At 46.5% G+C, this 22,502-nt stretch overlaps 1 protein-coding gene across 7 annotated transcripts in view; it reads right to left on the bottom strand.

Moving 5' to 3' along the window:
• PPP1R12B (protein phosphatase 1 regulatory subunit 12B) overlaps positions 1–22,502 on the bottom strand; it is a 132,149-nt gene that overhangs the window by 58,543 nt on the left and 51,104 nt on the right. For 4 of the 7 annotated variants that reach the window (XM_063418415.1, XM_063418417.1, XM_063418416.1 and 1 more), the window contains exons 9-14: positions 18,200–18,309; positions 14,951–15,148; positions 14,116–14,198; positions 11,894–12,019; positions 6,291–6,476; positions 5,576–5,761 (exon numbers count right to left, since the gene is read on the bottom strand). In XM_063418415.1, the coding sequence (XP_063274485.1) occupies positions 5,576–5,761; positions 6,291–6,476; positions 11,894–12,019; positions 14,116–14,198; positions 14,951–15,148; positions 18,200–18,309 (889 nt within the window). The remainder of the gene's footprint in view (positions 1–5,575; positions 5,762–6,290; positions 6,477–11,893; positions 12,020–14,115; positions 14,199–14,950; positions 15,149–18,199; positions 18,310–22,502) is intronic. The other 3 variants (XM_063418419.1, XM_063418418.1, XM_063418420.1) reach the window with 3 other exon arrangements.

Raw genomic sequence — 22,502 nt, forward strand, 5'->3', positions numbered from 1 at the left:
GTATCAAAGATTTCCATTTCCTACTGAGTCATATTGCAATTTCTTAGCCCGTGGCTTTGGTTCAATTTCCAGTGTCCACTGTTCTCAGGGACAGAAGAGTAATTAAATCTGCACAAAAACTTTTCAAATAGAAATGCCAGGGAGGTTACCTGGTTTCCTTAGCTTCTCCACCTGTCACATCTCCAGGTCAACACCGTGGAGCACAGAATTTAACAGAGTAGCTGATTTAGTGCTGAATTAGCTCTCAGCTGTAGTGATACACAAGATCTCTACAAATATTTCAGGTACATCCCTGGCTTTAATGGCCATTTTGGACGCAGAGAAGTAGCTGAACTAGTAAAGTTAGTAAAGCCCAACCCCTGAACATCCAAGCAGTGGCACTGGGATGGCACTGGAGCCAGAAGGTGCCATTACTGCTGTTAGACCGAGGGTGAAGCGCGTGCAGCAGGGCAGTGATTCCCATTAGTAAGGCAAGAGGAATTGCACACACACTCCTGCATGGACCGGGCTGGGGAAAGGCAATTTTACCTTCTGTTTGCTCCACGCTGCCAAGCTGCAGTTCTTTTACAACGCTTAGCTCAAGTGGTCCCTGCTTTCTTTCCCTGACCATTTCTGAAGGATCCTGCATGGATTGCTGCTTTTGTTAGCAGGCCAACCTACGGTCTGGGCTCCCCCGCCTAAAGCAGATGCCAAAATATCCACCCCCCTTCCCCCGAGCCCTGCGTGGATAAAGCCCTGGCGGCTGAGCGTGCAGCACACACCTGCTCACCGCCCCTGCAGGAAACTGCACTGACCCCGGCCCACACCTCGACCTTACTCCAAATAAAAATGCAGCCTGATTTCTGATCCAGCAGGAGCAATCTCGCCTCTTCCTAACAGGGACAATCCCATGGCCAGCAGAATTCCTGCCCTCCCACGTCATCTGCACCAGCAGCCTTTGAAAAAAGGGACAACTTTATCTGAAAGCGATTAACTGCAGAGGCAGTGGCAGGGAAATGCTGTCACAGCAGGTGCCAGATGATCGCTCAGTTCTTCACAGGAGAGAGAAACCTCTTAACTTCTTGTTGTCCACTGTGTAGTGTGGACAGGAATCCTTCTCTTGCCTTGTAGCAGCTCCTTGCATGAGCATCCCACTGCTCTGCTTCCCCAGTGACCTTTCCCAGGAAATTAAGACCACTCAGCTTTATATCAGTCAATGGTAAGGGTTATAGAGTCAAATGCTATTAAAAAAATGGTAGCAGTGAGCTACTGTTCACTGTCTTTTCTGCCAGTTCCTCCCAAGCGACATTTAAATACCCCTTGAATGCAAATCTCATAGTTTAACTTTCACAGAGATCAGGGACATTTATTTCATTTGTCAGATCATAAGGGTTAAGGAACGTATCAGGTGACACATTCATGCTGTTCCTAGAGGAGGCACACTCAGAATGCCCACAGGACAAGAACCACGAGGTAAAAGGACTTGCCAAAAATTGTTCATCCAACAGTACAGATGAAGGAAGATTCAGTTATTAATACATTAATAATATATGCTACTATAATTAGCAGCTGGATCCTTAGAATGAAAAATAAACTCCTCTTGGGAATGAAGCAGGAAACAGAGGTGTTTGTCAAACACAGCTACCTGGCATGTCAGTGGATTTCCTTCACCTGAAAAGCATTTCTACAGGAGACTTTAGAGGGCAAGAAGGCATGGGCTGAGCAGAGCTGCCAGCCCTAAAGCTGCCCAGAAAATAAGTCCACCTCACTCCTACTCTGGATTTATCATGGAATGGTTTGGGTTGGAAGGGACCTTTAAGCTCATCTAGTTCCAACCCCTGCCATGGACAGGGGCACCTTCCACTAGACCAGGTTGCTACAAGCCCTGTCCAACCTGGCCTCGGACAGCTCCAGAGATTGGGCAGTTATGTGAGAAACTGGTCAGAATAAATTAAAAAGTAAGAAGGAGAGAGATGGGTTTCCTGTCTCTAAGAGCATGTCTGATGGCAAGTTCTGGAACCACCCCACTGGAACCTTCTGGAAGAATAGGAAGAACACACACAATGGCAGAATTTGGTTGTATAAGCACAGTGGTGGGGGGTAAAATAAAATTAAAATCCTAATTCTTGCCGAACTAGGTGTGATTCCAAATTCAAGAGTCCTTTTAAACTGGCCACAACTGAGAGCACAGACTTGTCTTTCAGAAGTTCTCAGGCAAAGTGTGTCTCACCCCACATGCTACCTGTGGGCTGCACAGTCACCTCTTCAGCTGCTCTGGGAATCAAAACTTTCACAGAGTATGAAAAGCTTCAGCCAGATCTCCCAGACTTTCTTTCCAGCACAGATATCTCATGGCTCAAGTGACATTTCAGTATGGCAGGATCTCCTGCAGCCCCTTTCTAAGCCCAGGGGACAGAACTCCAAGCAGCCTGGACCCGTGACATCAGGAATACTGTCACAGGTGCTGCAGTGCAGGACTCCCAGGAGAAGCTGTGACCAGAGACCTGCACTGAACCTGCACAGACAAGGGTGCAGAGAACCTGGGGAAGAGCTTTTGGTGGCACTAGAGGCCGCTGTCACCCTGGATGAAGGTGGATAATCCAGCACAGAGCTCCAACCAACAGGATCCCCCCTTTTCCACCATCTATAGGCACCCAGCAGAAATGAGGAAGCTGTTAGTTCTGCCCCAGGAAGAACAGGCTCTGTGTGAGGTACAGTAGGCACAACACCCACACAGGTGAAATCCACCCTCAGCAGAGCTAGGGCTGTTTGAGTTCAGTGGACAAATACACTGACAATGGGAGACAATCTGCTTTTGGCAGGACATCATCCAAACAGCCAGACTGCACTGTTCATCAGCATCCAAAATTCCCAGAAAAAAACCAAAAGAAACTGCCTGGCACAAGCCCTGGCCATGAGAGATGGCACATTTCCAGCTCACAGCAGCAACACATCGCAGTGCTGCAGAGGAGCATCAGGAGGCTGGGATGTGCAGCAAGACACACAGAACACATGTGGCAGTGTTGGGAGGCTGGGATGTGCAGCAAGACACACAGAACACGTGGCAGCAGCCAGGCTGAACCCCTGGGACATCTGGCCCCAGCCCTGGCATTGACCGGGCATAGTCCAGCCAGCACCACGTGGCATCACACGCCCCAAATAGACCTCTGCTCTGCTGCCCCTCTGCTGGTTGTTCTTTCCTCCGCCTTGTAATTTACACTATTTTCCAGCATTTACTGGAGCATTTCCTGACCAATTCAGCTGGAAAACAAGGAGCAGGTAAACCACCACGGGTCAAACACTGTGGTGGGGCAGGGTAAGGCTTGTTGGCCACCACAGATGCAGATCAGCACTCCAGAGCACTCTGCCAAGTCGTTCATCCCCAGCCCTAAGCAGTCTCTTCTGCTTTAACCTTTTGGCTGCACATACATAATTGTAAGGCCACAAGTTCAGAGAAATCCCTATGATCTAATATTAGATGATCAGCCTGTTTATGTTTTTGTTGCTAAGAGCAAGCTGGCGCTTTGGAAACACCGAAGCAGCCCAAACACTCCTGCAACAGCTGCTGCTGGGAACTGAAATCCATACAGCACTGCCCTGACAACTGTCTGCCATTTGCCTTTTTATTTTACTGGAATTGGTCTCCTTCCCTAATAAGCTCTTCCCGTTTAGGTGACTTCTCCTGCCTTTCTGGGTCCATGTTTCCCAGTTCCAACGTGCAGGTAGCTCCCAATCACTTTATCCCACTGTGAGGATGTACATTCATCAGTAAGATTTCCTTCCCCATGAGCACAATACATAATTTCTGGGCTTTTTTCCTCTTAGTAGTTTCAAAGCACCAGTTAAAGGTGGGAGGAATTTTCTGGTGTTTTCCCTTTACATTACCATAATTCACAGAAGATGGTTCTCTAATAAAAATGCAGGAGACAAACAGATCATCTGTATTATTTATAGAAACAAATGTGGCAGTAAATGCCAATGCAGTAACATTAACGGATGCTTTTTTGGGCATCCACAAGTAACTATCCCAGTCCAGTTCTCTATCTGCAGAGAGTGCCAGAACTCTGGAAGGATTTGGAGCAGCCCACTTCTGCAGGGAAAAATCTGCTTCTGCAACTTGATTCTGGCTTGCTAAAATGGAGAGACCATTGTGAAAGGTCTGAAGTGAGAACTGAGAGCACAGTACTCACTCTGTCCTCTTGCACAACCTCACTGGGTACTGGCAGTATCTTCTGGCAGTTCATCTCGATTCAATTGCAAGTGACCCCAAGCCAAGTGACCTCCAGAAACGGCAACAGGAGCACACAGAGGCATTTCCAGGGCTAACCTAAGTGTTTTCACACCAAAGATCCCTTACAGTGGCTAGTGCAAATTGTCCCTGCACACAGAGTTGATTAATGTGGTTCATTGAAAACTTTTGAATACCTTCCAAGTGTTCCCTGTGCTAGCTCTGGAAAAAAAAATCCCAAACACCATTACAAGTTTGAGTATTTTTCAACAGCACAGCACACCTTGCTTGGATGTGCTGCAGGTGAAGCTGAGCAGCAGCTCAACCCCACCACCTTTAGTCTTGTAGGCTGGTAATTCCCATTACTGCTTCTGCCATCCTTCAACCTCAGGCCATTTAAGATGTGTCAGAGCATTATCTACAGTTGGGAAGGGCTGTATTTCAATAAATCACTACGACAGTTTGGAAGAATCCAAGCACTATACTCTTCATAAACTCATTGCTGGTTAGAAACACCCAATTCATCGCTGTATTTTATTTATTAGTATTTGCTTTTACTGATACCATCTAAAGAGACAGATTTTGTAAAAGTTAACCTGTTTGCAGGAAGAATATACGAATCATTTCAGATTCTGCAATTAATGCACAGGGTAAAGTTCCTTTGAAAAGAGCTCTGTCTCCCCAGGTTTGTATTTCACCAGTCTTAAAATAACACCATGTGATAAGAAAGAGATACCACCATCTGGAGTCAGAGTCATTCCCACTGCTGCTACTGCTGGAATGGCTTCAGCTGCACATGGCAGTCTCCTACCTCTAGCCTTTCCAGTCAATCAAAGCCATACTTGCTGCTGGAGTCCATCTCCTACTGTGCCACCTACACGCCCCAGGAACGTTTGCTTCCTCCCATTAACTGCAAAGGGAATCTGGGGGACCTGTGCAGCACAGATGTCTTCATAAGTAGGGCATAAGGGCATAAGTAAACACAACTGAGCTGAATCAGAGGGACAGATTTTATGTGAATGTATCTCACTACAATGGCCTTTTTAGGATGGGATTCATTTCACAGAACCGATTGTGAGTGGATGCTCTGCTGTGTGTCCCTTGAAAACATACTGGGATTGGGTTGAGATTAGGAGCTGAGATTTGTACCGAAGAAAAAGGCTGAGATGCTGAAGAGACAAGTAGAAAATGATGAAACTAAACTTAACCTACAAGCCAGTGATGATTCAGTTCAAAACCTTCAGACAGAGCAGGGACAACAGCCTGGGAACTTCATGGAGCACCTACAAACCAGTTGTTACACCCCCACCATCACCACCATGTGACAGCTGCCCATGGAGGGGCCACCAGAGCCCACTCCTCACTGACCTTCTGCGCTCCCTGGCCTCCTCAGCCGAGAGATCCTTCCCTGGGGCGGAGGCGGCCCCGGCATTCCCGGTGCCGTTGGCAGTGCCGAGCACAGCACGGTTTGTGATTACACCTAGAGGGGTGCTGGCACAGCTGCCCTCCGCGCTTTTCTCTACAGCAGAATCAGTTTGTTGCCTGAAAGGGGCTCTGAAATAGAGAAGACATATGGAAAGCAAAGCAAGTGAACTCCAGTGCTGACTGAGCCCAACCTCCTCGATGGAGCATGGACAGCTCATCCTCCTCGCTTTACACTCGTGTGTTTGTAGGGAACAGCCACAGTAAAATGAATTTTACAAAACTTGGGAGACGAATGAGCAGGAGGAATTAATAGCTTTCATATCCCTGTTAGTAACAAAAATGATGAGAAAAATGTACCTGGTGAATAAGCAGAAGGAAGGAACTCCAAGAGCTTGTATACTGAGCACCCGAGGGCAGCCTGAGCACACGCTGTGACGCAGGAACTGAGGGCACAAGGGGCACACTACGGACTGTCACCTGCCTGCCAGTCACACCCACCATGCAACTGTCCAACACCACCATCCTGGGATTGTTTGTCATTCTGGACTCACTCATCAGCACTTCCCATGTGGAAGCACACCTCAAATCCCTAATCCACTCCAAAACTTCCAACCCAAACGCCAACTTTTGGAGTGTTATCTCCACTGGGAGCCATTACCTGGTGTTGTGGCAGGCTGAAGCAGGAGTGTTCACACCGAGAGATGTGGGACAGCAAGAGACAGGTTGCCACGGGGTGCCCGGGGAAGTAGATGAGCCAATGGCAGTGGGTGAGGTAGCTAGAGATGGACTGCGACTGGCTGAAATGTAGGGACTGCTCAGGTCACTACTTCTACCAAATGAAGCACTGTAAAACATCACAAAATCACGTCCTTCAGAGCACAGTAAATATTCAACAGCACATCCCACAGCTGTGCTGGCAGCTGGGAAGGGAGCAGGTACCACATGGCAGCAAAACGTGTGCAAGGAGATCAGTGAGCAGCGGAGCTGTCGCCGGTTGGCCACACAGGCCAGTGCCAACACAGCCCTGCTTAGCTAAGCCCAGCTCAGTTCCAGAGCAAGAGTAACGGCATGAGGATGAGTTGAGGAGGATCAGGGAAGCAAAAAACCCTGCTGCAGTGAAAGCAGGGCACATGGAGCACCCTGTGCTCTGGGGAAAGGTGGATGCAAGGATGAGGATGCTTAAAGCAGGAAAGGAGAGAGTGACAAGAACTGCATCATCCCTGAGGATGTCCAGGACTTCTAGTTTTAAGAACTTATTTCCAGTGGCCTAAAGTTTTGGCAAAGATGATCAGTTCAGGCTTTACTTCTCTTTAAGACATGTTTGGCACTAACTGTATTTCTAGAAAATAGCTAGCACAGCTGTCCAAAAATACTCAAGAATGAGCAAGGGAAATAATATTTTGCCAGTTTAAAGAAGGCCCTGAAAACCAGTCTTATTGAAAAGCTGTGTTTGTGTTCATATTTTGGATAAGAGGGAGGAGGACAGAAGGGCTCTTACACAAGGATGGATCCTTTCACTTTTTCAAAGAAAATCCAGTCTAAGGGGAGAGCAAATCCACTCAAGTGGGAAAAGCTGCATATCTCTGAAAACAGACTTGATGAAATCTGGCAGCATCTCCCTCTTGCACAAGCCAAGCCCTGCAAACAAGCTGCTCACTGCCTGCACAGAGCAATCTAGTGGGTCCTAGGGCCCTGCCACACTTTTCCCAGCATCTGGCATGCCCGGTTGCTACCAGTCAGACTGGACTGTCTGAAGGATCAAAGGCTTGGAAGGCTGGAAGGCTAGCTCTCACCTTCTGCATCCCTAATGGCTCCCATGGCAGAGCACATGGACCAAAGTGGTTGCACAGGAATAAAACTTGGCCTAGAGCAAAGAATCAGGCCAGGACAGAGCTGCAGGTTTTAGGGAAAGTCAGGGACAACGGAAGGAAAGTGGAAGTCAGCTCTAGAGTAAGAATCCAGAGAGCAGCCTGAGGCTGAAATAGCACTGGGAAGGGGCAGGACCACAGCCAAGGACAGGTGGCCAGAGAAAGGATCCAGTTCTGTTCACCCGGCACCCAGTTTACATGCCAGTTTTATGTGCCAAGGCCCCCAGCCCACCCAGCATGAGCAGCTGGTCCCTAGGGAGCCAAAGGGGACAACACAGCATCCTGGAAGGCCTCCATGGGGCCTCCTGGAAGACCTCTACAGAGGGGAACCTCCCATTTGGACTCCTCAGTTAACGGCTGCTTGCCATATCCAGGTCACACAGCAACAAGCCAGTCACTGTCAACAGGTAGCAACCTCCACCAGACCCTAAACAGAGCTTCCTCTGGAATGTTGGCCCTGCCTGGAGCATGCAGGAGCAGGCAGTCCTGTTGGAAGCAAGTCCCTCTCTTCTTGGCTCTTTGCTCCAGAGGGGAAAGACAAGCCCTGGAGATGGGCTGGGAGGAGGCTGGGAGTGGGAAGAGGAGCCTGGATGGGGCAGGCGTGTGGAGCAAGCGGCTGGGGAGTTGATAAATGAGTGTTCCAAGAAGAGGATGGCAGTGGAGCCTGTGTCTGGGGAAGGAAGGAGAGAATCAGCAGGGGAAAAGGTGGTGGCAGGCCTGGGGGAACAGAGCTGATGTGGCACCATCCCAGGAGAGCCCAAGGCAAAGAGGCTGGGGCACGAGTGTGGCTGCAAGAGAGAGAAGGAACTTGGTCAGGAAGGGAGGATGCAGGAGGATTATCAAGAAAGCCCTGACAACGATAGTCTTTCAGGAGGGAAAGGCAATGGGTGAGGAGGATGGAAGCAGCACCAGGTGCCTGGGAGAGCAGTGATGTGGGGGATAAGAGGGAAAGAGGAAGAGGAATGGATGAAGAGGGCACAGGGAGGGCCAGCTCCAACACACACATGGGCAGAGAAATGTGGTGCTGGGGCAGCAGGAACACACTCCTGCTCCCAAGAGAGCCAAAACACTGCCACCCCTGCAGGAATCCACCTCCCAGGCTGTTCCCCTGCACGGGTGGCACTGCACAGTGTGAGGAGCACTCCAAGGCATTTACTCCATTGTTCACATTTGATCTGAACAGGACCAGAAAATTGCAATGTAAAGGTTAGCCAGGAAATCCTGTTAATTAACAGCTGCATCCATAGGAGTCTGTGAAAGGGAGGACTACAAAATTACGCTGAAGAATTCAACATTAGAAATAAAAAAAAGGCACTGACACACTGCTCCTCATTCTCTAACATTACCACCACAACAGAACCATCAGGGAATAAGCAATGAAATGTAAAGCAATATTTCAAAACAATAAAAAGAAATACTTCTGACTTCAAAGAAATACTTCAAAGACATTAAAATTTTTAACTTAAGAACCTTCACACTCCTAAAAAGCTTCCACACGTGGTAATAAAAGAGGTTTGCACAAAGCATATAACTACTTTTTTAAACACACTGCCATAGTATATTGCAGACATCAAACCAGGATTTGGGTATGGAAGATGGCCACAGTGGTGGCTATTAAGAACAATGGTTAAATATAACCCCTGGCTCCTAAATCCCTGATTGCTGGAAGTAAGGAGAGAGTGGGAGGCAGAAGACTTCTCTGAATTTATCCTGGCTTTTCCAACTTCTCCTTCAAAACCAGCTGCTGTCAGAAATAGAGTCTGAGCTGCAGGGACTGTTGTCCTGGCTCACAGCAATGGCTTTCATGTGACAGAGACAGCAAGGAGGTATGCGCATAAATGTGAAATGAAGGAGAAACTGTGTGGCTGAAGGATTTCATTCAGGTGTGAGGCTTTCCTGGGAGGCAGCACTTCTGGCTGATGTCAGAGGTAGGATGCTGAACTAATCCAACCTGCTATGCCAGTTTGCCTCCACATCCTTTCATTTACAGTTGAAGTGACCCGGATTTTTGAAGGCCAGTACACACTAAAATGGACACCAGGATATTGGAGCAGGGTTCTGTAGATTTCTGGGCCAGTGGTACACACAGGGAAAGCAGAACAATTGCCAGTACCATGACAGAGAGAGCACCAATATCTGCTTCAATTAAAGCTGAAGAACATTTGTAACATTGCTGCAAGTTATTCAAGTTATTCTGTTCCCTTAAAAAAAAAAAAAAAATAAGAGAAAAGCAGCTTTTCCCCCATGTTAAGATGATCAGCTGCTGTTGTTCATTCTATGTTTGAGGCATCATATAAAGCACTTAAAGAACATAACTAGGGTTAGATGGGCTATTGGGAAGGAATTCTTCCCTGTGAGGGTGGTGAGGCCCTGGCACAGGCTGCCCAGAGAAACTGTGGCTGCCCCATCCCTGGAAGTGTCCAAGGCCAGGTTTGTGGAAGGTGTCCCTGCCCATAGCAGGGGGTGGAAGGAGTTGGGACTCAAGGCCCCTTCCAACCCAACCCAGTCTGTGATCTTCATGGAGATTAGTCAAATGCTGAGGCAGAGGGGAGTTGAAGATACAGTCATGTCTCAGTGACATCCAAGCATGTCATATTCCCTTGAATTCTTCCTCTCTAAGGAGGAGCTTTCATTTTTTGGAGTTGTGTTCAGAGTTTTGCTAATACTTATAAATGACAAAATGCTTATATCTAAACAGGTTCCTTTTCTCATCTTAGGAGTGGATGCACATGGCTGGAGAAATCAGAAGTTCAATACAATCGTATTCAATTTCTCTGTGCTCTCCTACAGAAAACTATATGGGATAAAGGTCTAATTGATCATGGTTTTACTATTTGTATATGAAATGCAAACCCATCGATCTCTCCTTTAAAAGCACATCTATTCCTACCTGACAAAGCTATTTTCTGTACCTGCTTGAGAACCAGTCATTCTCTTATGAAAGGCCAGAATTCAGCCTTTGTGAGAACTCAGTGACATCCCACTGCAGCCTAAACCTTCCCCACTCCCTGTACACTTTAACCAAGGAAATACAGTACAACTGTGCGAGTGCAACACTAAATCTGGTGCAGGATTAGCTGGGATAAAGCAGCAATGTTTGTAAGATTGCCTGGGGGTGACTGGGCTGTCTCAGCTCAGGGAGCAGCACAGGTGTACCAGCTGCAAGGGGCAAAAGTTTTCCAGTGTAATCAGCTGCAGCTTGTCACACCAGCTTCAGAGAGAGACAAGCTATGGAGGCTGGGCTGTCATCACGTCCCAGGATAGCTGTGAAGTCACCAGAATGGATCAGCAGAGCAGAAGGCTTCTGCTTGAAGGGGCTGCTTCACCTTTTGTGGCAATGGATCTGTATGTGCTTAGCAACTGGCCACACTCATCCTTGAGCACCACTTACCTCTACAGCATAAACACTGGAACTAATTGCCTCTTCCCAAGTATCTCAAGCAATTGTTCCATCTCCAGGACAGTTATTTAGTTCAGGGTCTAGAATCTGGTGAAACGCATCTACAACTTTAAGCTACTGCTGCCGTTTTCCTTTAGCAGAAACACAATGGCTTTGCAGTGTGACAAGTTTATTAGAGGCTGATTTGATGGTCTCCAGTATTAGCTGAAATAAAGGTGAGGTGCTGGCACTGCTGATCTCCTGCTCACATGAAAACCCAGCAATGCACTATTTGCCTCACCAGAACAGGGCATTGCTTCAGCTCACTCAGAGAGAGGTGTTAGCTGGTACCTCAAGGACACCGAGGCTCTGCCCCCAAGGGGCTCCAGGACACTGCAGGTACAGGAGTTCTGCGTGGAATTGCCTCCCTACTTCTGTCTGTCTCCTTTACCAATAATCAGCCCCTACAACTTCACACGCACTGTGAACAAACTGCTTCCTTACTGCCTTACAAAACAATGGTGGAAGCATCAGTTTTACCCCTTAGCAAGTGCTGTACATCATGCACAAGACACTGCCACTTTCTCATAATACCATAAACAGGGACTACTATAAACCAAAATTGGAGATAAGCCAACTTACCAAGAGCTATCTGAACAATGCTTTTGGACTTTTATTACATTAATCTGTTTTTATGATAGATTTTGGTTTTATTCTCTAACCTTAACACCAGCATTAAACAGAGAAACCGTTGCTTTCGAGTTATGGGAACAAGAGTATTTAAATTCAGTGCAAAAATTTGCAAATTAATAAAAATTATAGCCTATAAAACACTATTTAGCATGACAAATACCAAAAATCATAATTTTTCTTTCCTGCTCTCAGGAGAAGAGGGTTCCAAGCCTAGTTACAAGATGCAGGAGGCAGCAAGCAGGAGGCTGAGGTCTGGGAGGCATGTTAAGAGTGGTTCTGACTGCCTGAGAATCCAAGGCTCTGTCTCAGACCTGGACATACCTTTTCAAGTAGGTGGATACATAGGTAGTGGGTGCACCAGAGTGGGGAGCTTCATTTCCCTTCGGCTCATCCCTCCAGGGCTGCCGGGTGTAGGAGCCGCTCCGCACCAGGTTCACAGCAGATTCTCTAAAGCAGGACAGAGCACAGGCTGTGCTTAGAAAACCTCTGAGTATGCCTTTGGTTCCTTTACACTTTCACAACACAGATCCCTCCCTTACACCTATGTGTTTCATTGTTCAGGAGAAACAGCTCAGAGAAACATCTGCTCTGGCCTTAACATCAGCTCCTGTTCTTGCCAGCTCACTTCACAACCACAGATCATGTAATGTTTTGCATAAAGAGGAACAAGATTCTTTTTAGTCAGAAAACTTGCAAATGAAATTCAGATTTTCCATAAAAGTAATTTAACATATTAAATAGTGTCATTTCATATTCTCACTGCTGTCTGTATTAAATAATAAGGTATAAATGGGCAGATATTGGAACTGCAGGGAAGCTTTTATTCTTCAAGGTATCCAGGCAAAGACAAAAGCAATTCAGCACAGCAAAGCCTCTCATATAATCATTAGGCTTGGAAAAGTCCTGTAAGATCATTGAGTCCAACGATTAACCCAGCAACACCATGTCCACCACAAAATCATGAAGCAGAAAACAACAAACAAAATATTTACAGTATCTAAAGCTACTTGACAACTTATCAAGAAATTCCTAGTAGTCCTATTTACCCTGGTTATCTGAAAACAGGGCTCTTTCCTTAATGCTAATGCACACTCTGGCAGTATATCCTGCTCTCTGCTGGTGCTGGACGGGGCCTGGAGCTTGCAATGTAGCAATAATCCATTCTCCCATCAGCCTGCAATTATTTCTCATTTCCAGTTGTCATACCCAGACTGATGCTCTCTCAAGATACCTGTGGGTTCCAGAAAGGAAAACCCAGATGTTCTGAAAGGATAGAATATTGGGGAAAAATCTGTACTACACAGCATGCCTGGGCACCTTCTGTTCCTGAAGGCCAGTTCTCCTCAGCCAGTCCCCACTCCACCCAGAAAAGGAAACTCGTCAGCACCTACAGCGGGATGTGCCACTCAATAGCAGCCTCTGCCAAACCTTCCTGAGCTGATCAACAGACACAAACTGTCTGCTAAACTCTCGATCTCAAAGTGCCTGAGACTGAACAAGAACACAGCAGGGAGGTTCCAGCAAAAGATCAGCAAAGTATCTCAAGCTGTTCTGAAATTCTCTCAGCGTGTCATCTGCCACAGCTCCTGCCCAAAAATTACAGTTCACAGCCACTGCTCTGCATGTGCCTTTCCTCCTCTGTTGGGGAAGTAGCTGGAAATGAGGCTAAGATCAAATTTTACTCCTTCTAGTACAAACTGAATCATAGGATGGCCAGGGTTAGAAGGGACCTTAAAGCTCATCCTGTCTTACTATTTGCTTGGGCAGGGACACCTTCCAGCCTGGCCTTGGACACTTGCAGGCACGGGGCAGCCACAGCTTCTCTGGGAAACATGTGCCAGGGCCTCCCCACCCTCACAGCCAAGAATTCCTTCCCAATATCCCATCTAACTCTGCCCTTTGGCCATGGAAGCCATTCCCCTTATCCTGTCACTACAGGACCTTGTCTAAAGTCCCTCTCCAGCTCTCTGGGAGCCCCTTTAGGCACTGGAAGGCCCCTTAAGAAGCTGCTTGTAGAGACCAGCTCCTCAAATACATCTGGAAATTCTGGATGTATACACACCACTTACACCATGGTTCTGTCCAGGACCATCTACACATACCGACTGTAAAAACAGCCCTGCAACGAAACAGTTCCTGCATGGGAGAGTTCACAAGCTCAAGTGAATCTCAAGTGACAGAGGTGTCAACAAAGGGACCGAAGGTGACTGCTGAGCAAGTGACAAGTACAAGTGCAGGTGGCAGCTACAAAATGAGGCCCTTGCATATTAAAAGCAAAAAGGATCCACAAATCTGGTTGCCTGGATGGGGCCTGTGCCTATGTGTGTGAATATGGGGTGGAGGAATCAGTCTGCTGATTCCTGCTCACCTAAATGAAAACCAACATACCAGAACTTTTATGGACAGAGCTGGCTCTTGATGCTGTGAATTCCTGTGTACTTGAGACTGCTGAGAAAATATACAAAGCATGACTACAGAATAATTATATTCCAGAAGTACTATTGACAGGATGGAAGATGAGCATTAACTTCAGCCAGTCTCACCTGTTTTCTTTTTCTTCTATATCACTTGTACTGCTCAGTCTTCTGGGGACTATGGTGGCAAAATAACTCTTGTTGTCTCTGTCCTGGTGAAACAAAAGAGGAACTTCAGCTACGTATCTCTTACCCTTCCAGCACGTTCAGTGGCAAATAAATTAATTTTCAAATTTCTTCAACTAAGAAAGCATTCTCCTACCAGCTGGTTTAAGGCAACTTCTTGGGCAGCACATACCACAGCATAGAAATACCAGTTCTGAAAGGGATTTCCTGATGACCATGATAGTGAATAAAAGCATGTTCTAACTTAGAGAATAACTTGTCAGTCACAGAATCAGAGAATGGTATGAGTTGGAAGGGATCTTTAGCCCACTAGACCAGAGCTCCATTCAAGGTGGCCTTGAATACCTCCACGGATGAGGCATCTACCCATGGGCAGAAAAGTTACATTTACTGAATACATGGCATGGGATTTACAAATGCAGATGGTGGATAGAGAAGGAATCCATATAAATGACAGGGAAGGAGACTCTCCACTGCAGATGTGTGCTGTTGTGCGGACTGGACATTTTCTGGTAAAGAACAGGCTGTGCTAGACTGGCAGCCCCTGGTCAGTGCCAGCTTGCCCAAACTGAGCAGGAATTAGGTCAAAGGCTACCAAACTCCAGCTGTGGAGAAACAACTGATAGGAGGAAAATATTTTTCAAAAGAAAAAGAAATTGAGAATGAAAGAGACCTGTGTTTGTTATGGATACAAACCCCAGCAATAACTCAAATCGAAAGGGGTTTACAGCTGTGGGGTAAAGTGGATACACCAGAACACCCTTCCTGAAAGCCAAACCTTTTCCTTGTTGTCCAACAGCGCAGATATCCGAGGGCTGGATGAGGAGCGATAGATAGAAGAAGTTTTATCCCTCTGTGCCTCACGAGTGGCAGCGACTTCACTCAACATGTTGTGGCTGCCAGTCTTCCTCAGGCCCAGCCGCCACGACGAAGGTGACTCATCCTTCTGCTCATCTGATTTGCTGAGCCAACTGAACTGTGGAGGAGAAACAGGAACATTTGGAAAAAGGAAGAGCACTGCAAGGCACACTCTGAGTTCAGAAAGTGTTTCAAAAACCCCCAGTTTTTGCTGGGCTGTATGTTTAAGATAGAATTACTTATCTCCTGCTTCACTTTAACTACAGGAAGGTTCAAGGTGAACTCACAGGTATGCAAACTACTATAGTGCCTAAACCCCAAGGACAGAGGATAAAAGGAATCTTCTGTCACTGTGCAAGTCTTTGCCTACACAATGTCCTCCTCCAGCTTTGAGGAAAAAATATAAGGAATAATGAACCTTTTATTATGATCCATTTAAGAAAGGGGAATTATTCAGTACAGGCAGAAAACCAAAAACAAGTACTCAGGCCTTACGGAACTAGCTGCAAATAAACCCCTCACATCAGTAGAGTCCAGGAGAAGCCATTGAGATCACCAGGGAGCTGCAGCCAACAACACTGTAAAGAAAGAGACTGAGGAAACTTGGATTGTTTAGCATGGAAAAGAGAAGGCAAAGACAGGATTTAGTTGCTCTGCTCCTTGGAGGTGGGTTTACAGAGGATATGGAACCAGACTTCTCTACAGTCTACAGTGAAAGGAGGAGAACAGACAACTCTCCACTTGGGAAATCCCAGCTGACATGGAGACAGAACTCCTGGGAGGAGCGAAGCTGCACTGGGACAGGGAGTAAGGGAGCAGAGCATCTCCATCCTCAGAGACCTTTTAATACTCAGCTGAGCTCAGGTAGGACAATGCAACACGACGTGAGCTTAATTCTGCTTTGAGCAGGACATTGGACTTCAGCCTTGCAGAGGCCCCTTCTATGGGCAGGTAACTGTGCACAGCACAGAATGGGTCTTTGTGCTCTTTGTTACACGAGCCACTTCTGACCTGTGTATATTAGTCCTTAAATACACAACTGTTTGTTTAAATGTACAACCTTAGCTACAGTTATCAAGTCTCTCAAAAGGCTGCCCACTGCCATTCAAGAATAGAGCCTGTGCATCACAAGAGATACTTGTACAGGGTTAAGCACCAAATTGTACAGGAAATAAAGCAAACAAATTATTAGGAACTATGGGAAAAGCACAGAATACAAACCACACAACCACTGTGACTCTGTGTTACTGCAGGGTACAATCAGACCTTTGGTACCACACAGAGCTCAGCTCCAGGGCTCAGCAGCAGTTGACAAGAAGGGAGGAGTTCAGGGAAAGGCACCAAGAATGAGTAGAGCAAGAGAGGTTTTGCATGAGGAGATATTCAGTGTATCAGTAGTCTCCAGGCTGAGATATGACCAAGGTATGTAAAACCCTCAGTGGCACACAGAGGGGTGAGTGAGGAACAATGATTCCTTGGTCCTTCCCACAAAGGAATGAGGGACAGCAAACAAACCCAGCATGTGGTAGATTAATGGGACAATGAGCTTTGTAGAGTTTTTAACTAAGCTGAAGGGCTCTTTTTACCACTGGACATTACAGGATCCCAATCAAAAAGTGACTGCATAGAGGAAAAGTCCAACCAGGACTACTGAAGACAAAAAGTATACCAGCCTCAGTGAGTCCCTGAAACGCCAATTGCTGGAATGTGGGGGGGAATTCCTGCAAGATTGTGCTCGCTGGTAGCTTCTGATGGCCCCTGTTGGGCAGGACACTGGGCAGACAAGGCTTTTGATCAAAGCTGATGTAAGCATTATTATCCCATATTCTATCTGACACAAACATCTGACACTACTCAGAATAAGTGGAGCTACTGGGGAGCTCTGCCCTCAGATTCACTGTCTGAAGACTGCCCAGCTAAAATTACCCCTGCAGTATTTCAGCAATGTTTTCAGCTCATGTCATTTCAATGCAGATGCAAAGAGTTAATCTGTACCCCACCATTTCCAGCACTGCCAGTCTACTGCTACACAGCTCTAACTACATTTTCATGTAGTTTTGACGCTTTCCTCAGAAAATGCTCAAAACCACAGCAAAAGCTACCATCTGTAAATTCTGAACAACACAGGAACACCACACACTAATTACTCCCCTAATAGAGGGCAACACAATCTAAAGCCCAGTCTGTCAAAGAGAACTACAAAAAATCAAACAGGTGAGAGAAGGTAAAGAAGCTGGTCTCACGTGATTGAGGTCAAATCAGTATTTGCTCTGCTCACAGGCCAGCTTCTACACCCTAACATCCTTACTCTACATTAAACAGCTCAAAGGAGTGAGACCAAACCTCTGCAGCTGGGAAAAGGTTAACTGATGTGCTCACACTTCCCAGCATCCTTCTACCTCTAACAGTTCCCCTGCTAAGCCAGCCTGAGCTGAACAATGCCCAGAGGAGTTCTGTTTCATTTAATCTTTGTTACACTCAGTTACATGCAAAAAATAAAAAATAGTGACTAAGCAAGAAACATTTCCCTCTGACAAGCACCAAGTGCTTCAGCCCTGGGTCAGGTGTTTGTGTTGTTTTCTCCATAGCCTGGTGCAAAAGGAAAGCAGCAGCGCACGACAAGAGTCCTGTGCCAAGCAGTCTCCTGGTGCCATCTAGCTGAGTGATCTGAGAGCTGGAGGATTCACATAGGATTTTAGTGACCTCTTCATGTTTTAAAGCTTTTATAGCCCAGCTGGCCAGCCACATGCAAACTACCCTCAGCTTGCTGGGTGGTAACATCACATCACTGACTCAACTGGCACTGCCTTTGGCAAGTCAGAGGCACTTTGGATGATGGTGCCAAGCTCACCACTGGCACACGGGCAGGAATCAGCTCTGCTGAGAAGACACAGGCACCAGCCTCCTCAGAAGTGATAGCACACAGAGCATGTGCTGTAGGCCAGGCTTCTTCACCACAATTTGTTTTGGAGGGTCAGAGATTTAAGAGGAACCATATTGTCCCTACACTGCTGTTAACACACATCTTTATTAGAATTTCATACTATCAAGCTTTTCTAAATGCAAGTCTTATAGTCCTCTGAAGACTGGTTTCAGAGCATCCATCTCCCAGTAACACCTTCTGCTTCTGAGCACTGCTGGAGTCCCCACTAATTCCAAATTCACTTACTCTTCTGGCAGATGCAGTGAAGGAGTTGGGCTCGGGTGGTGGCATTTGCTCAGTGATGCTGGGCCTGGATTCACGGCTGGAGTGGTTGGCAAAGGGCTCTTCCTTTCTCTCTACAATTTTAAACAAGAAGAGAAACCAAATGTTTCAGTATCGCACTTCCAAGGCCCTTCTTTACACAGAGTGTGGTCTGCACTCCAGTTCAGTGCTGTGTGACCTCAGTCCCCTTGGACCACAGAGATGTCAGTGCCTTCTGCACTGTCAGATGTCAGGGCTTTCTGCAAGGAGCTTCACACTTCCTAAAGAATAGGATGGGTAGATTTGCCAGGCAAAACTTTTGTACTTGATCCTCACAGACAAGCAAAATCTTTGCAGAAAGCACCACAAAGAGGACACACAGGTTTTTTGTTTTTCACAATTTCGTTTCCTGTCTGGGAATTTCTTCCCTGGTAAATCTTGGGATGAAAAGGGGCACATGCTGTTCCTGCTGTAGCACAAGTGTGGCAAGCATTTGTGGTCTTCTGCAGCAAAATCCATTTTTCGACAGGAAGCCAGGACTGCTGCCCAACAAAAGCCCATATCTGGGTTTCAAGCAAGCCAAGCAACCCTCGTCCAAGCTCACAGCTGGCTCCCTTCTTGTTAGGTAAGTGCAGCTGTCCAGTATCACGCTTATCTTTTGTATCTATGCACATGCTTGACAGAAGAACATCCCCCAGACATTACCGGGGGAGAATAAGCAGAAAGGGAGACTCAGGCAATAGGTTCATTTGACTGGAGAGCACAGGCTGGGGACAGGCTATTCACCACAAACCCAGGCAGATGGAACTTGCCTGAAAAATTATGTACCTACACCCACCAATCAAAGCTTTCCTCATAGCTATGAGTGCTCACACAGTCATGGTTTGAAAAAAATGAAGTAATTTTTAGCATAAGCACCCAACCAGTCCTAGCAAATAACATTTGTGCAGGGAATAAAAATCTGCTACAGATTTGGAGTCGTTTGGGATGGATATCTGGGAGAATGGCACCTTGGAGCATGAAGATCAATCTTTATGTAACAAATATTCTCAGTACTAGAAAAAGAAGGATTCAAAGGACACAGAAAACAGAAAACAGCAAGTCAAGAGAAACATTTTAAAATAACAGAAGTTAGCAGGACTGACAGAGCTTGAACTGGGGACAAAGACAGAATCATGGAATCTCCTGAGTTGAAAGGGACACACAGGGATCATCCAGTCCAACCCCTGTACCTGCACAGACACCCCAACAATCCCATCCTGTGCATCCCTGAGAGCGTTGTCCAAACACTCCTGGAGCTCTGGCAGCCTTGGGGCCGTGCCCATTCCCTGGGGAGCCTGGGCAGTGCCAGCACCCTCTGGGGGAAGAGCCTTTCCCTGATACTCAGCCTAAATCTCCCCTGGCACAGCTCCTGCTCTTCCCTTGGGTCTGCATGAGAATGGGTTCTCAGCTACTTTTCCTACTCTGTGAAGCAGCAGATTTCAGTTCTGGAGCTGAACCCCCGGGTGCACCTTCACCCACCCCATTCCTCCTTGCAGGCCAGGCCTGCCATACTTGACATCCAAGTCCACGAGATGCCCATGGACAAGGAAGGACACGCTGCCATTTGCTGTCAGCTGCTCATTCTTGTGACTGAGGACTGTAAAACACAGGGCAGTGCAGGAAGGGAAGGCAGCAGCAGCTCTCCAGGCTGGGCTGGATGGGCACTGGGAGCCTGTTCTGGAAGTTTCTAGCACACAGGTCAGCTTTTAAGGTCAAGCCTTATTAGAAGGGCACAGGCTAAAGTGCTAATGAGAGGTTGGGAAGGACTAACTGTGAGTAATGTGATTGGGAGCAGTTGACTGCAGAAGAGGGACAGGCGGAGGGACTCTGTGCTGGCCGTGTTGGCTTTGGGCAGGGTCCCAGCAAAAATTTCAGCAATAAACATCATGAATTCTAGACAAGAGAAACTGGAGAGGATTAGTTCAATCTCCTCAAAACAAATTTGGTAAGAGTAAAAATTTAAGTTTCTAATTCCTTTTTTGTAAGGGTTTTTGGATAAGGAGTTTTGTTTGGTTGGTTTTTAAACAAAACAACACTAAAAGCTTCCATGGCCTGCTTTAATTCCCAATAATTACACATATTGTAATAGTTCCCAGCACAGATAATTACCATAGAATTTTATACTGATCTTTCTTTTGTTTACAAGAGGTCAATGGCAAATTAATTGTCTTCAAAATTAATAAAGCGACATTAATGCCTTTAGCTTCCTTTGTCTGAAGAACACAAATTTCTTACAGATTATACGAAACATACTACTCTGAAGCCTTCCAACAATTTCACTGCTTCCCTCATCCAACTTCCTCCTCCCACAGTCTCTGCAAATTCAACAAATTAATTGAAACCTGAGACTCTTCAAAACACACCTCAAAATAAACTTGCGTGTTACACTGCCAGCTTCTACATGTCATGCTTTATGCTCAGCTACCAGAGGGATTGGAATTTTTAGGTTTAAAAAGATCACTTAATCTTTTTTTCAATCCGGACTTTGAACACTTTAGTACAACAGTCACAATCTGTGTCCAGCACTGCTCAGAATGATAAAGGTATGGGAATATTACAGAAAATGAAGAGGAATAAAGGAATAGTTATGTTTTCATACCCATGCCTCCTGTACAACCCGAGCATGTAAAATGTTGACCAGATAAACACAGAACCATAGAATCCCAGATTGGTTTGAACTGCAAGGAACCTTAAGGCCCATCTTATTCTAACCCCTGCCATGGGCAGGGACATTCCACTGTCCCTGGAACAGGTTGCTCCAAGCTCCATCCAACCTGGCCTTGGGCACTTCCAGGGATGGGGCAGCCACAGCTGCTCTGGGCACCCTGTGCCAGGGCCTCCTCATTCTCATAGGGACGATTTCTTTTGCTAATATCCTATCTAAACCTACCCTCTGTCAGTCTGAAGCCATTCCCCTTTGTCCTGTCACTCCAGGCCCTTGTAAACAGTCTCTTCATCTTCCTTGCAGGCTGCCTTCAGATCCTGGAAGGTCACAATGAGGTCACCCCAAAGCTTCTCTTCTCCAGGCTGAGCAATCCCAATTGTCCCAGCCTTTCCTCCCAGCTGAGCTGCTCTGTCCCTCTGATCATCCTGGTGCCTCCTCTGGACTCACTCCAGCAGCTCCACGTCCTTCCTGTGCTGGAACCCCAGGGCTGGAGGCAGCTCTGCAGGTGGGGTCTTACCCGAGTGGGGAAGAATCCCCCCTCCCCTGCTGCCCACACTGGGGGATCAGCCCAGGAATACCACTGTCTGTCTTTGAAATCAGTAATACTGTGAAATTGGTTAGTTTCATTACCAAAATGAAAAATCCTACTTCTCTCTGGAGTCCTCCTATAATGCTGGCTGATGCTGTTAGCTTACAGAATCTTGCTTTAAAAAGTATACCAAAGATGTGAGCCCCCACTGACATATGCAGCAAGCCATAGCTGTGTCTCCATCCACCTGGCAAGCCCACACTCATTTTACCAGAGATTTCACAAGTTTACAAGGTGGTGTTTCAATTCTGATGGAAATTTTTCAAAGGACCCAATAATCTTTCCAGGAAAGGAGACTACAGCTAACAAAGCCTGAAGCTGAATCATTACCTGAATGCTTCTTGTCTCCCATTTCTATTAGCTTCAGTGGTTTGACATAGACTCCTATAATGTTCTTTGCTCAGTGAATTAATGCAATAAAAAGACCTGTTCTGGCTTTACACAAAATTTAATGCTGAGTGCCGCAGACCTTTCCTTGCTGAAGGATCTTAGATTGTTCCTGATTCAGTTAAACCCCACACAGTTCCAGGTCTTAGAGGTGTGCAAACATTTGAGTTGTTTTGGTCAAACTACCACCGTATTTACAAGGATTACAAGCATTGGCACCCAGCTAGATGGGTATCACTTACATTTATAGAAATATGTATATAATCAGGATAAACCCCTGATTCACAGAGAAAATTATGGGACCTGTACTGTGTACCTCTTTCTACCACTGACATGTCCACTAGACTTGCTTGATTAAAAACCCCCAAGATAATTTCCCCGTGTTACTGCCATGCCCACCCAGCTGGTGCAGCAGTAGCTCTGCAGAGCCCAGTCATGAGTTTCCACCTCTCTCATCCTGCCCCAACAGCATTAACTGATACAATCCCAACACAGGTGACAATTTCACTGGCACAGAAGCACAGCAAAACTTTAAACTACATGTCTCCTCAAAACCTATTTCTTAGTATATTACATATAGATCAAGTAAGCTGATGTTAAAAGTA

This window comes from Prinia subflava, chromosome 23 (genome assembly GCF_021018805.1).
Source record: "Prinia subflava isolate CZ2003 ecotype Zambia chromosome 23, Cam_Psub_1.2, whole genome shotgun sequence".
NCBI classification, from domain to species: domain Eukaryota; kingdom Metazoa; phylum Chordata; class Aves; order Passeriformes; family Cisticolidae; genus Prinia; species Prinia subflava.